The 13,326-nt window shown below is 35.0% G+C and overlaps 1 protein-coding gene across 2 annotated transcripts in view; it reads left to right on the top strand.

Annotated features, from left to right (window-relative positions):
- Nucleotides 1-13,326, top strand: part of txnrd2.2 (thioredoxin reductase 2, tandem duplicate 2) — a 28,470-nt gene that overhangs the window by 6,880 nt on the left and 8,264 nt on the right. Inside the window, exons 8-13 of one of the 2 annotated variants that reach the window (XM_051894177.1) lie at nt 1-60; nt 4,210-4,229; nt 5,107-5,198; nt 5,991-6,165; nt 11,401-11,537; nt 12,825-12,920. The exon at nt 1-60 is cut by the window's left edge and continues 11 nt beyond it. In XM_051894177.1, the coding sequence (XP_051750137.1) occupies nt 1-60; nt 4,210-4,229; nt 5,107-5,198; nt 5,991-6,165; nt 11,401-11,537; nt 12,825-12,920 (580 nt within the window). Of the gene's footprint in view, nt 61-4,209; nt 4,230-5,106; nt 5,199-5,990; nt 6,166-9,996; nt 11,377-11,400; nt 11,538-12,824; nt 12,921-13,326 lie in introns of those variants that run through there. The other variant, XM_051894178.1, reaches the window with a different exon arrangement.

Genomic DNA, 13,326 nt, shown 5'->3' on the forward strand with positions numbered 1-13,326 from the left:
CGTGGAGTTCGGGATCACAAGTGATGATGTCTTCTGGCTCAGAGAGTCACCCAAAAAAACGTAAGTGACTTTTATGTTGTGACCAGATTCTTTTATGTGACAATGTGAGCAAACATTTTCAAGGGATTGCAGCACTTTATTGTATTTCAACATTATTTTCCTGTCATAAGTGGTCAAGAAATCTGCTTTACCTGTTGCTTTACTCAAGTGTGCTTGTTACTTTTAACCAGCTGCATTTGTTAGTCTGCAAGTAAGTTACATTTACATTATACATTTTTCCATAACTCGCTTAACAAAATAAGAATGATTTAAAAAGTTCATTAAAAATGAACTTCTGTTTAAACATGGTTAATATTTTCAGTTCCTTACTGCAGCTTTCTCTTTAAGTCACGCTAGTTACTGTCATGGCCACATCCTTCTCAGGCAGGTGATGTTGTTTTGCCGTTGATCTGTCAGCTGTACAGGTGCGATTTCAGACTGTTGCCAGTAAGAGTGTTCATCCTGTGGAAGTGGCAAGACCTTGGTGACTGATGGGCATGAGCAAGACTAATGGCACGCATGCCTGAAAGGGCGAAGGAAGCACTTTTAAATTGACTTGTGCAGTCGTTTCCACCATAACAGCAGAGCATCTGTCAGGACCGATGACATACTGTATGCTTTGGATTCTGAACACTACCAAATGATGCATTCAGTATGATATCAACCCTTGGGCTCATTATATAAATGTTAGTGTTGAAAATAACTTGTTTTGAGGAAACCAGGTTACCATTTTGCCTGTGGTTCAGGTGTCCAATGGGCCTCGCGACCCACAGATGCTTGTGCAGTAAATACTTCTCTGTCCCGTTCTTATCTCTCTCTGCTCTGCTGAAATGAAAGGAGGCTCAGTCTGGGCAGACATTAGGGAAGGCACAGCATGAACTTGCTGATCTTATCATGGTCAGGGTTATTATAGAAGTGCTGCTCAAGGTTGACTAATTCTACAGTAACCACAGTTCCCACACACTCCCCAGGATAAACTCTCTTTCCTGCCATTTATGCATGAATGTAGAAGCTAGTGGGACTTCAGCTGAAGAGAATTTTATGCTAGGCCTAACAGTAAACATCTACAGTTTTTTAAGGACATGATCAAATATGAGTTGTTTTACAAATATGAGTTTTTTTTGTTTTGTTTTTTTTTTTGGACAAATTTTTGGCCTTTTGCTACATTTTATGCTACAAATTTAAAGCACCTATTAAAGGTTATTATTAAAGGTTGTACATTTTGTTTTGGAGGTCTACTACAATAGGTTTACATGCATCCATAGTCAAAAAACAACAACAACAAAAACACTTACAGCACGTGTTGGAAACTAAATGCCCGTTACCATATCTGAATTTCAGCTCCGGAGGCTTCCCCAGCACTTGTATACACAGTGATACAAACAGTAACGGTTTTACCATATCAATTTGAGCCCGAGTCCTCATCCTTTGGATCTGCATGCAAAGTGGATTCGCTTTCGCAGTGCAGAAAACAGCGTCTTCTCAACATCACAGCAACACAAACCAAACTCTTCCAGGCTACAGCTACAGTGTTTGAAGGTCAAAGTAGATGTCGTTTGCAGGCAGCCAGTGAAGACCATCGGCCGCCATTATGCAAATTTGTTACAAACCTATGTAGGTTTGTGCAGGAAGATAGTCTGGAATTACTGACGACTCGTTTCATGCAGTTCGGAATCAGTTCTTTCTTTTGGGAGACAATAATTCGGTTTATCGTGCACTTTGATATTTGAAACTTTGCAGACCTTTTACAACAGCTGTCATAGCACATGTTAACATAACTTATTTAACATGTTTATTTAATGAACAAACAAATTAAGTAATATTAATGAACTAACAGGTCTTTCCCTTCACTAAAAACAAATAAATTAACACTTAATTTCAACATTTATTCACCATATCCAGTCCTATGCAAAGCATGCTGGGAACTAGAAATCCACTGCCTAATTTCAGAAGTTATCAAGAAAATATCATTAAGTTACTACAACTTAATTTTTTATTTATTTTTTTTGAAAGCCAATGAATACGGAAATTTGAGTTTAAACACTATTAAGTTGATGTAATGATCAACATTATTATGTCAACAGAACTCAACAAATTAATGTTCGCAACTTAAAAGGTTTCATTAAAACAGTAAATTAGTAAATTAGAATTTTTTAACCATGCATTTATTTAAGTTGTGGTAACAGGTCCTCTGAATTACTTTTTAGAGTGTAGTTATACAAAATTATGATATAATTTTATACTTTCATGCACTTGTTTTTCATTCATCTGCATTGAACTTTGCGCATATATATATATATATATATATATATATATATATATATATATAAATATATATAAATACATCTATACACTACCAGTCAAAAGTTTGGAAACATTACTATTTTTAATGTTTTTGAATGAAGTCTCTTATGCTCATTAAGGCTGCATGTATTTCATAATAAATACAGAAAAAACAATAATATTGTGAAATATTATTACAATTTGAAATTATGGTTTTCTATTTTAATATACTTTAAAATATAATTTATTTCTGTGACGCAAAGCTGAATTGTCAGCATCATTACTCCAGTCTTCAATGTCACATGATCCTTCAGAAATCATTCTAATATGCTGATTTATTATCAATGTTGGAAACAGTTGTGCTGCTTAATATTATTTTATAACCTGTGATACTTTTTCAGGATTCTTTGATGAATAAAAAGTAAAAAAAAAAAAAAAAAATCAGCATTTATTCAAAATAGAAATCTTTTGTAACAATATACACTACTGTTCAAAAGTTTGGGGTCAGTAATTTTTTTTTCTTTCTTTTTTTTGAAAAAAAAAAAAACTTTTATTCAGTGTTAAATTGATAAAAAGTGATAGTAAAGATTTATATTGTTAGAAAAGATTTATATTTTAAATAAATGCTGTTCTTTTTAACCTTTTATTCATCAATGAATCCTGAAAAAAGTATCACAGGTTCCAAAAAAATATTAAGCAACACAACTGTTTTCAACATTGATAATAACTGAGTATCAAACCAGCATATTAGAATGATTTCTGAAGGATCATGTGACACACTGAAGACTGGAGCAATGATGCTGAAAATTCAGATTTGCATCACAGAAATAAATTATATTTTAAAGTATATTAAAATAGAAAACCATAAATTTAAATTGTAATAATATTTCACAATATTATTGTTTTTTCTGTATTTATTATTAAATAAATGCAGCCTTAATGAGCATAAGAGACTTTGTTCAAAAACATTAAAAATAGTAATGTTTCCAAACTTTTGACTGGTAGTGTGTATATATATATAATATGTATATATAATATGCTCAGTCTAAGCTTAGATTAATTATTTTATGATTAAATAGAATTAATATAGCATGTTTTTACAAAGAATAACTTGGTTTCATCTGTACTGAAAACAAATGTTTTCCTTAGATTGACCCTCTAATCAACAGATTACATGTGAAGTTTGTTCTGGGAGAAGAAATGTTACCTATACAAATGGCAAATCAATGCAATGCATTTTGTTCTCATGTATCCTGCATTTTTCATTCTATATTAAAAGGAATGTCTCTTATACTGATCTAGACAGAAGGTTTTTAGTCCATGTCATTCCTTATCATCAGACTTGTTGCACCATGGCAGGTAAGAGCTCAGGGATGTGTTTTGTTGATAAAATGGCAGGAAAGAGGTCTGAGATTTTGCTTCTAATCCCTCCATAAGCTGCCACACAAAAGAGCACTAAGTGCAGATGTGCATTAGCAGTGTTGTACACTGAATGCGTGTGATGTTGCATTGGTGTAAGTGTGTATCACTCAGCAGTACTGTGTAGGGACATCCACGAGGATTATACCTTGTGTTAACAATTAGACTTCACCATGACCGTGAATCTCAGGGCGGATTAAAGCAGGGTGTTCACGTCGACCACACACAGTCATTTCTCTTTGTTCTTAAGTCATCTTTATTGTGTTTACCTGTCTTTGCTTTGGTGTAAGTGGTGTGCATTTTTTTCTCTTTAGGTTGTTTTGTATCATTTTACAGAATGTTTTCCACATCCTGTGACTAATTTACTGACTCTTTTGCTTTCTTTTTATGTTTGTTGTTATGTGACCTCATTGTTCATCATGTTGCTTATCTGTGATCTCATTAATTGCTGTTTTCTGTGTGTTCCAGGTTGGTTGTTGGTGCCAGTTGTATCCTTCAAAGCTGACACTTACTGTACAGGGGGAGTGTCTACCTACCCAGATCAAGGAGTGCATTTACATGTTGGACCAAACACTAAGTCAGATCATTTAGTCTGTTTTTCTTTACCAGGATACCTATAAATATTTATATGCAGAGCAAAGATGGTGCAGGGGGCAAAAATCTTAGTTGGTTTTGCTTATATGGTTTTTGACCTTTACCCAATAAAAATAGCACTAAGATGTTTTCATGTCTTTACATGTTATGTTATGTTATGTTATTACGCATAATTAGTGTATGACTGTACATGCAAATACTCTCAATGACACAGATTATGGCTAATCCACTGGGTTTTTATCCCACATAACATAGATGTGCTCATTTAACCGCCCAGTGACTGAAATGTAATTTAAATTTGCATTTTATTTCCTAAACAGCCATTTTATTTTATTTTTTCCAGAAGTCCATGAGTTTTTTCTCATAGATTATGAGATTGAAAACACAATAAATTAACAATGAAATATTAAAAAGCTTTATTAAATCACTTTTTAAATCATGCAAATTAGCTTGTGGCCACAATCTAATAAAAGTGCCAATAGGAGTGGAAATTTCTGCGAGTTATTTACTGAGAATGCACAATGCAAATATACCCAAAAATGAAAATTCTGTCATCATTTACTCACCTTCAAGTTGTTCCAAACTTGTATGAATTTCTTTCTTCATAGTTTTTTTTTTTCTTTCTCCGTTCTATGGAAGTCAATGGGGTCCATCATGTTTGGTTACCCATATTCTTCAAAATTTTTTCTTTTGTGTTCAGCAGAAGAAAGAAATTCATAAATATACATATGCATATATATGTGTGTGTTTTCCTTCACTGTGTGTGTGAAGATGTAGCGCTGGAATGTGCTGGCTTCCTTACAGGCATTGGGCTGGATACCACTGTGATGGTGCGTAGTATCGCCCTCCGGGGGTTTGATCAGGTACTACATCTCTGTTTTGGTGCCTTGGCACCTCATCCTCTTTCATGTATTTAGAAAGAAAAACTCCTCTTTTTTTTATTAGCCTGATTTAATTTGTTTTTGAGTTGTAAAATACACTGATAAGAATAGTTATTATTGGTCTCTATAACATTGCTTTTGGTTTGGGCATTCTTTCATGTGATTCACCTTGGTAGAACCGTCAGGCTACATGGCAAAAACAGGATGAGAGACCTGGCTAGACTTGTTTTATGACCCTGTTTTTTTAACATTCATCTTTAATTAACGGTTATAGTGTTCTGACAGGAGATTTGTCATGTTATTATTAGGCATTACACCCGCAGTATGGTCTGACAGGAGTAACAAAATGACAACTAAGAAATTGTTGAGTTGAAATAAAATCTGTTTAAGAAAACAAATGATGAGGCAAAGCTTTTAAATGCATTTTATTTGTATAGTTACTCTTTGTTAGATTGTGCAGGTTGCAATCATTTTAACATGATCAAGTTAAAATACTTGAATATGTAATAATAAGCAGAGGTAAAATTGATAGTTTTGGATAATTTGTCCATCTTTGTACAAGTTATTTACTGTTGGTTACTAAAAAAATAATTTTAGTATTTTTGTTTTCACGTGGTATTATTCTTTATTTCAATGATTTCAGACTGAGAACTACAATATATTTTTCTGAAACTATTCAGCTTGCATATCTCTAAAGAATAGAGATGTATATTAATATATATATATATATATATATATATATTATTTATTTATTTTTTTCTGCTTGTCTCTCAGCAAATGTCTGGTTTAGTCACAGACTACATGGAGGCGTATGGCACCAAGTTTTCCTGGAGGTGTACACCAAAAAGTGTAGAAAAGCTCCCTTCTGGCCTTCTCCAGGTCACATGGATGGATCTAAACACCAAAGAAGAACATCAAGACACCTTCAACTCAGTACTTTGGGCTGTAGGTGAGGCCATCTTTAATGCGTCACAAATACAGACACAACATAATTTAATTTATTAGGCACTTTTCCGGTAACACTTTACAATAAGGTTCATTAGTTAACATTAGTTAACTACATTAGTTAACATGAACTAATAGTGAACTGCACTTATACAGCGTTTATTAATTTTTGTTAATGTTAATTTCAACATTTACACCCCCCACACAATTTATATATCTAATTATATATATATATATATCTTCTAAGCATCCATGTAATATGCAGAATAATGTACAGTCAGCCAGTCATTATATTAAAGTAAATCCTTTGATACATTGACACACTGTCAGGGTTTATTTGGCGATTAATAAATGTCGGACTGTGCATTATCTCTTTCTTGTATCAGAACAGATTATTGCTTCAGGAAAATGTATTGTACAGTTGAATCATCTGCTGTGATCAATGATGCTTTCATCACATTTCAAAAGCATAAATCCTCATAATACATATATCATATTGTGCTTATATTGTCCTACACCGCAGTGCTGCTGTATCAGCAAAAATTATACTGTCAGTCCTGAAAACAGGGTAATAAAGAGAGAGGGATGGAATCATCTAGGGAAGTGTTAATCACTGTACTGAGGTCTGCTCTTCAGGACCAGGATGCACCAGGGGCCCTGGGGTCACCCCATTCCCTGCTTTGTTCTCTCGCTCTGGGTTTTCCTGCCAGGGTTGCCTGTCTCTCTGTACGGAAACCCACCCAGAGCTTCCACAGTTTTCCCCTTTACTCATCCCTCAGCATCTCTGGCTGCAGATGCCATCCTCTATTACGTGTATGTATCTTTCACTCATCTGATTTCTCTCATTCCGGTTACAGGGACAATGAGAGGAATATAGGAATATCCGGCTGGCTAGGGCTGGTTTATTTATTGATGGTGTGAGAAGATGGTGGAGCAGAGGTTACAGTGTACAGTGAGGATGAGACTTCAGCTTCCTGTCTGGATGTGTGTGACATGGAGAGAGAGATTAGTGATCTGTAGTGACTCCTGCTGCACTGTATGGCAGCCTTGGCTTTGGGTGTTTGATGTGTTGAGTGGCTTTCTCAGCCCTTATTGTTCCTGAAATTTTGGTCCAGACTTGTTTGCTGTTGAGGGATTACAGTGCTTTCAGGGTACAGTCCTGTCTCTGTGTTTAGACTTTTACCACGGATGTGTGTATTTAGTCAAAATACAAACTGAAATGCTTTAAAACCTAGTGTGTAAAATCTAGTGATCAACTGATATACTAAAAAAGGGTGGCAGATGGCCAACATAATCCCGATATATACATAGTACATCATTTAAAATTAGACATACACAAATTGCTAAAATTAGATGAACACTTATTTTGCTTCATTATTATTATTTATGTAATATTATTATTTTACCATTTTATGTAGTACTTATAATTTACTGAAACTTGTAATTTAAAAATTTTAGAAAAAATAAGAAATTATTAACAGAAAGTGTGTACCATCTATTGAAATGAAATGGACACTTATTTTACTTCAATATTATTATTATTATTTTAACATTTTATGTAGTACTTACAATTTACTAAAATTTGTAGTAATTAATTTAGAAATTTTAGAAAAGGTTAGAAATTAACAAAATGTGCAGTATCCATTGAAATTAAATAGGCACTTATTTTACTAAATTTTATTATTATTTATTATTTACTATTTTATATAGTACTTACAATTTACTGAAATTTGTAGTTATTTAACTTTTTTATAAAGTATTAACTGAAAAGTGGACACTTATTGTATTCAGTTTTATTATTTTACTATTTATGTAGTTCTTACAATTTACAAAAAAAATGTTAACAACAAATATGCACTATCCATTGAAATGATATGAACACTTTTTTTTTTTTATGATTTATTATTATTGTACTATTTTATGTAGCACTTACAGTTTGCAAAGAAATAACATTATGATAATCTCAAAGTTTTTGTTTCAATGTTGCAAAATTAATAATCAGGCCAAAATATTGATCAATCACCAGTTAAATCACACATGCTTTCTTGTGATTTAATACTTTTTATATGAAAAATGAGACAGCAATGTTTAATAAAAATATATTTATTAATTGCGAGAATCGTGACAAACAGTTCTACCATCAAGTACTATCATGCATTAGCGTAGGGGGTTTATGGTTGCCAACTTGGAGCATTAATAATCTGTTTCATAGTCATGTAGTGTTCGTATTGACTGTTGTCATAGTGAAAAGAGCCTTCAGAGGCTGATATCCTCTATTACACCCTTGAGAGGATGCTGTGTTTCCATCCTGCTCTCTTTCTCTCAGTAGAAGCATAAAAATTGGCTTTTTTTTTCTTTTCTTTTTTTTATCTCCCTCATGGCGACTTACAGAGTAGCCCCCATCCCTCCTCCTGTCTTTCACCCCCAGTGGAGATTTTACACCCTTCCGCTCCTCCATCCTTCCTCTGGGCTGCGCCCTTCTGCAGGTGGCTCTGCTAAACATCAGGAAAGAGAACATTTCCTCCATATTGTAGGTGTACCACTTTTATGAGGACTGAAGAAGGGAAGTAATATACATTGTGTAAATATGCTTTCCAATTGGTTCACAATTGTTTGCATTTAATGTATTTTGATTAATTCTCATTTTCTTTTTATACCATATTAAAAATTACCATGATACGCATAATTTACATTAAAATTTCATAGTTACATAGCAGTTAATATTACGTTAATGTCAACGTGCTGTTTGCCATAATTGTCCTTGAAAAATGTAAATTAAAAATGGCGTGTAATCTTTGAATGTTCAAATTAGCATTAGACTTTTGTTTTTTGGCCAATATTTTGCCATTTTGGGGTTATCTGCATGACTGCATCGGCCAATAATACTCGTTTTACCAGTTGACATTTTGTAGTTCCCCATTATGTCATTTCCACAATTTGTCATTGGACTGTTAATTTCAGTTTTCAAATATTTTTGAGTGAATTTGGAGTAAATATTATGTGATGATTTCAAGTTTTGTGTGCGTCAATTAACCCTCTGGGGTCTGAGGTTTTTTCTGGGCCCTGGAAGTGTTTTGACATGCCCTGACATTTGTGCTTATTTTTTACTTATAAAATTTTTAACACAATGTATAACACACTTATAGCACACTTATAACACACAGTATTATCTATAGTGACATTAGTGTGAGATGGGGACAGTGTTCAGGAAATTTTTGTTTGTTTGTTTGTTTTTTCATATTTATTACAGCTTTGCAGTAGTAACCATATCTGTGATATTTTGGAGGAAACTGAAAACTTTTGTAAGATGAATTCTCAATGTCTAGGCTAAGCCACTATTTCAAGTTTAAGTCATTAAGGGCCATTGGTTTGGCTTTGTCACTCTGGTGTTTTGCATTACGTTTGCCAGGAGCTGTTTTTCTGCTACTGTGCAGTGAAATGTAATTAAAATCACTGTGGAGAATTACAGAGCCCACACTCATGCCATGTGTGACTGGAATGGAAGGCGGCTCAATCCTCTCTTATTGTTTCATCCATTCTTCTCTCTGTCCTGTTTAGTCGATAAGGCTCATTTAAAGTCTTGCCAGGCAGATTGTTGTGTCTAATTAGCATGTTGGCCTTGAGATTTCTTTCTTGTATAACTCCAGGCTTTGTTCTTGTGCATTATCAGAGGCAGCTGTGTGTGTGTGTGTGTGTGTGTGTGTGTGTGTGTGTGTGTGTGTGTGTGAGTGTGTGTGAGAGAGTGAGAGAGTGAGAGAGAGAAAGGAGTTGGGGAGGTGGGGGTTTGAATTCTCAGTTGTAGTCCTTATCAGTGGTCCTGTGTTGTTGTGTCCAGCCTTCACAATGCCCAGCGACGTTCCAGGAGCCCAAATCAGACAGAAAAAGAGACAGGAAGTGCAGCGCAGGAATGCCCCATTTCAGTTTGACGCAGATACTGGTACTTTTCCCGCTTTACAGTAATCATCGTTTTGGGTTGTTGTTGTTTTTTTTTTTAGTTGAGCCAGTAAAATGCACATTCTCGCTATTATCAGGCTGTCTTTGCCCACATAAAGTCAAGGACGTTCTTTTTCCACGGGCCTTGAAGGATATCTCAAGGGTTTTTTTGCTGATGGAATGTGGTGTAAAACAAAGGATGTCTTTCACATTGAAATAAGTGTAATATTTTTCACTACAGTTCTGCTTCTGATGGGAATCTGTGTGACTTTAGTGGAACTAAGCATTACATTGAGTATTTATAATTCAGTATTGTTTTATTGCCAAAATAAAGTTAAACCACCATTATTTTTTGTGTAATTTTTACTGCACTTTTTATTTGGCTTTTAAGTGTCTTACAGACTGTGCCAGTAGTTTTATCTGCTAATGTTTTAATAATAAAATACATACAAATATATAAATATTGAGATATTTAGATATTGTTTTTAACTAAGTGAAACTAAAATTAAAACCAAAAGTATTAAGAATTTCTCTTTACAGTTCTAGGTTTACTGTGAATGATTCAATTTTCAGCTTCAGACTTCATATCAGACCTGACTATCAGAAAGGCTGAACAAAAATGTGTTTTAATTTAAAAATGTGATTTTTTTTTTTTTTTTTTTTTTTTTTCCCCATCTGGTTTTCCACTTTTTCTCTCTATAACTTGTTTCACCATCTCTCACTCTTTCTCTGAGTAATCTCTGTATACATACTCATCTATATGGCTCAGGTCTCACTGTAGTAGAGCAGAAGGAAGTTGTTTCTGTGCTTGAGGCAGGAAAAGGGGCTTAAGGTTTGTTGTTCTTGCTGTCTGATAGCATCTACATGGGTACCTCTGGCTTCTGCTGCAAACATTGTTTATTGTGATACCTATGAAGGCATTAGGACTCTAGTCTTGTGTGTGTGCGTGTCTGAGACGCTGTGAATGGGGGAAGGGGGCAAGAGATGGACAAGTGTCGACAGCCTCTCTCAGCCCTCGGATAGGAAGTGACAGAAATGACACCGCAAGCCCCAGGTGGCTGATGGGATATGCATCCAGGTCTCCTCATTATGCCCTTCATCAGACCACCACACAGAAACTTTCTACCTCAGCTGTGCTCATGTTTTCTTTTCTAATCACTGGATAAGATTTTGCCCTCTAATCTCAGAACTTAAAGCCACCCCTACATTCTCCCAGCAGGCCGAGCGGTAAACTCCAGCCTTAAGCGTCCAAAAGCTGTCTGATATGTCCCTTTACCTGTCATTGCTTTCTTCTCTTTGAGTTTAGGCAGAGCCCCTGAAAGCAAGACCCTCAATTTGGAGAAGGTGGGCGTGGAGATCAACAAAGAAACTGGGAAGATAATTGTGGCCGCTGACGAAGCCACATCTGTGCCGAATATTTTCGCTATCGGAGACATTGGTGAGGTAGGCGTCATAAATGAATGTCAAGGTAGTATAGGGGTGAACGATATGACTAAAATCTTATTTCACAATTTGAGTTTTTCCAGGTACAGTAGATTTATTTAACTTGTAGTAAGAAACACTGCAGAAACTGAATAATCAAATAAAAACTGAATAATCAAGTAAAAAAAAAATAATAATAATTTTATCGAGACTTTAAGTAGTATTGCACTACATAGATATGTTTACATACTGCGATATAAACATATAATGTCATTCCGCCCAGCCCTAATCAAACTCAATCCAGAATGCACAGCTGGAAAGCAACACATCTACAGCATATTCCTGTCTGTCAGTTCAGTCGCTCTCCTGGAAGGTCGTTGCCCTATAACATCTCCAACACAACTGGCTACCGGGATCAAATATCACAGCTGCCCGTCATCCGCAGCAGCTGTGTGATTATTGGCGCACACACACCACCACAAAACTAGTCAGAAGAAGCTCCTTGTACATCAATGTGCATGACTTCTCATTTTTTAATGAAAGAAAACTAGATGTTGAGCTGCACCTGGTTACTGCCAAGAAATGGATTTACTATACAGCTGCCTGGGTGGCGTCCATACACACACACACACACACTCTGAGCCAAACACCCAAGGCAGTTTCTTGGACAGCAGGATGTACAGAAGTTATCAGACTGGTTGCTGATGGCATTAGTCAGTGAATGAGAATTCGCCCCACGGTGATGCATGTTCCTGTGTTGTTACTGTAGGCATGTTTTTCACAGCGCTGATTGGCAGCCGTCCACCTCTGTGCTGTAATCATCATCTTGACTGACAGCCATGTAATGTTGAGATGATACTAATCTCTGAAATGTCTGATCAGGCTAATCGTACATAGATTTATACTTAATGACACATCATTTAAACAATACAAGGAAAATTGCAATTTCAGTCTTTTCAGTTGTACACTGTTGCACACAAATTTACCTGGCCAGTACTTGTAGACTATATCTATTTATCTATCTATCTATATAAGTATATGTATATATATATATATATATATATATATAATTTTCATTTTTCGTTTTAGTTTGAGTTTTTATTTCAGTACTTCAACTTAACTTAATTCATTTCAGTTAGTTGCCAAGACAAAATTTTTAATTTTCATTCAGTTTTTCATGTTATGTTTATTAGTTTTAGTTAACAATAACACCACTGATGTGTGTGTGTGTGTGTGTGTGTGTGTGTGTGTGTGTGTGTGTGTGTGTGTAAATGTTCTCTGACACAGCCAACTCATGCTCTGTTTCAGGGTCGTCCCGAGTTGACCCCGACAGCCATTAAGGCCGGAAAGCTCCTGGCCCGCAGACTGGTGGGCCATTCCAATGAGCTCATGAATTATGAGAATGTGAGTTTGTCGTTACACGCATGTGCTCTCATTCTGTCTTTGTTTCTTTATTTGTTTCTGGATGGATCTCACAAAGCCTGTCAAAAACATATTTGACTCTAAAATCAAAACGGAAAAAGAATAGAAATTGTCATTACTGTAATGACAAGAAATATCATTTTCATGCACAATTAACTATATATGGTTTATATTATAAGTCATGGTTTTTCTGTGTGTGTGTGTATGTGTATATATATATATATATATAGTGGGTACGGAAAGTATTCAGACCCCCTTAAATTTTTCACTCTTTGTTATATTGCAGCCATTTGCTAAAATCATTTAAGTTCATTTTTTTTCCTCATTAATGTACACACAGCACCCCATATTGACAGAAAAACACTGAATTGTTGGAATTTTTTCAGAT

Source organism: Ctenopharyngodon idella, chromosome 5 (assembly GCF_019924925.1).
Source record: "Ctenopharyngodon idella isolate HZGC_01 chromosome 5, HZGC01, whole genome shotgun sequence".
In the NCBI taxonomy this organism is placed as follows: Eukaryota; Metazoa; Chordata; class Actinopteri; order Cypriniformes; family Xenocyprididae; genus Ctenopharyngodon; species Ctenopharyngodon idella.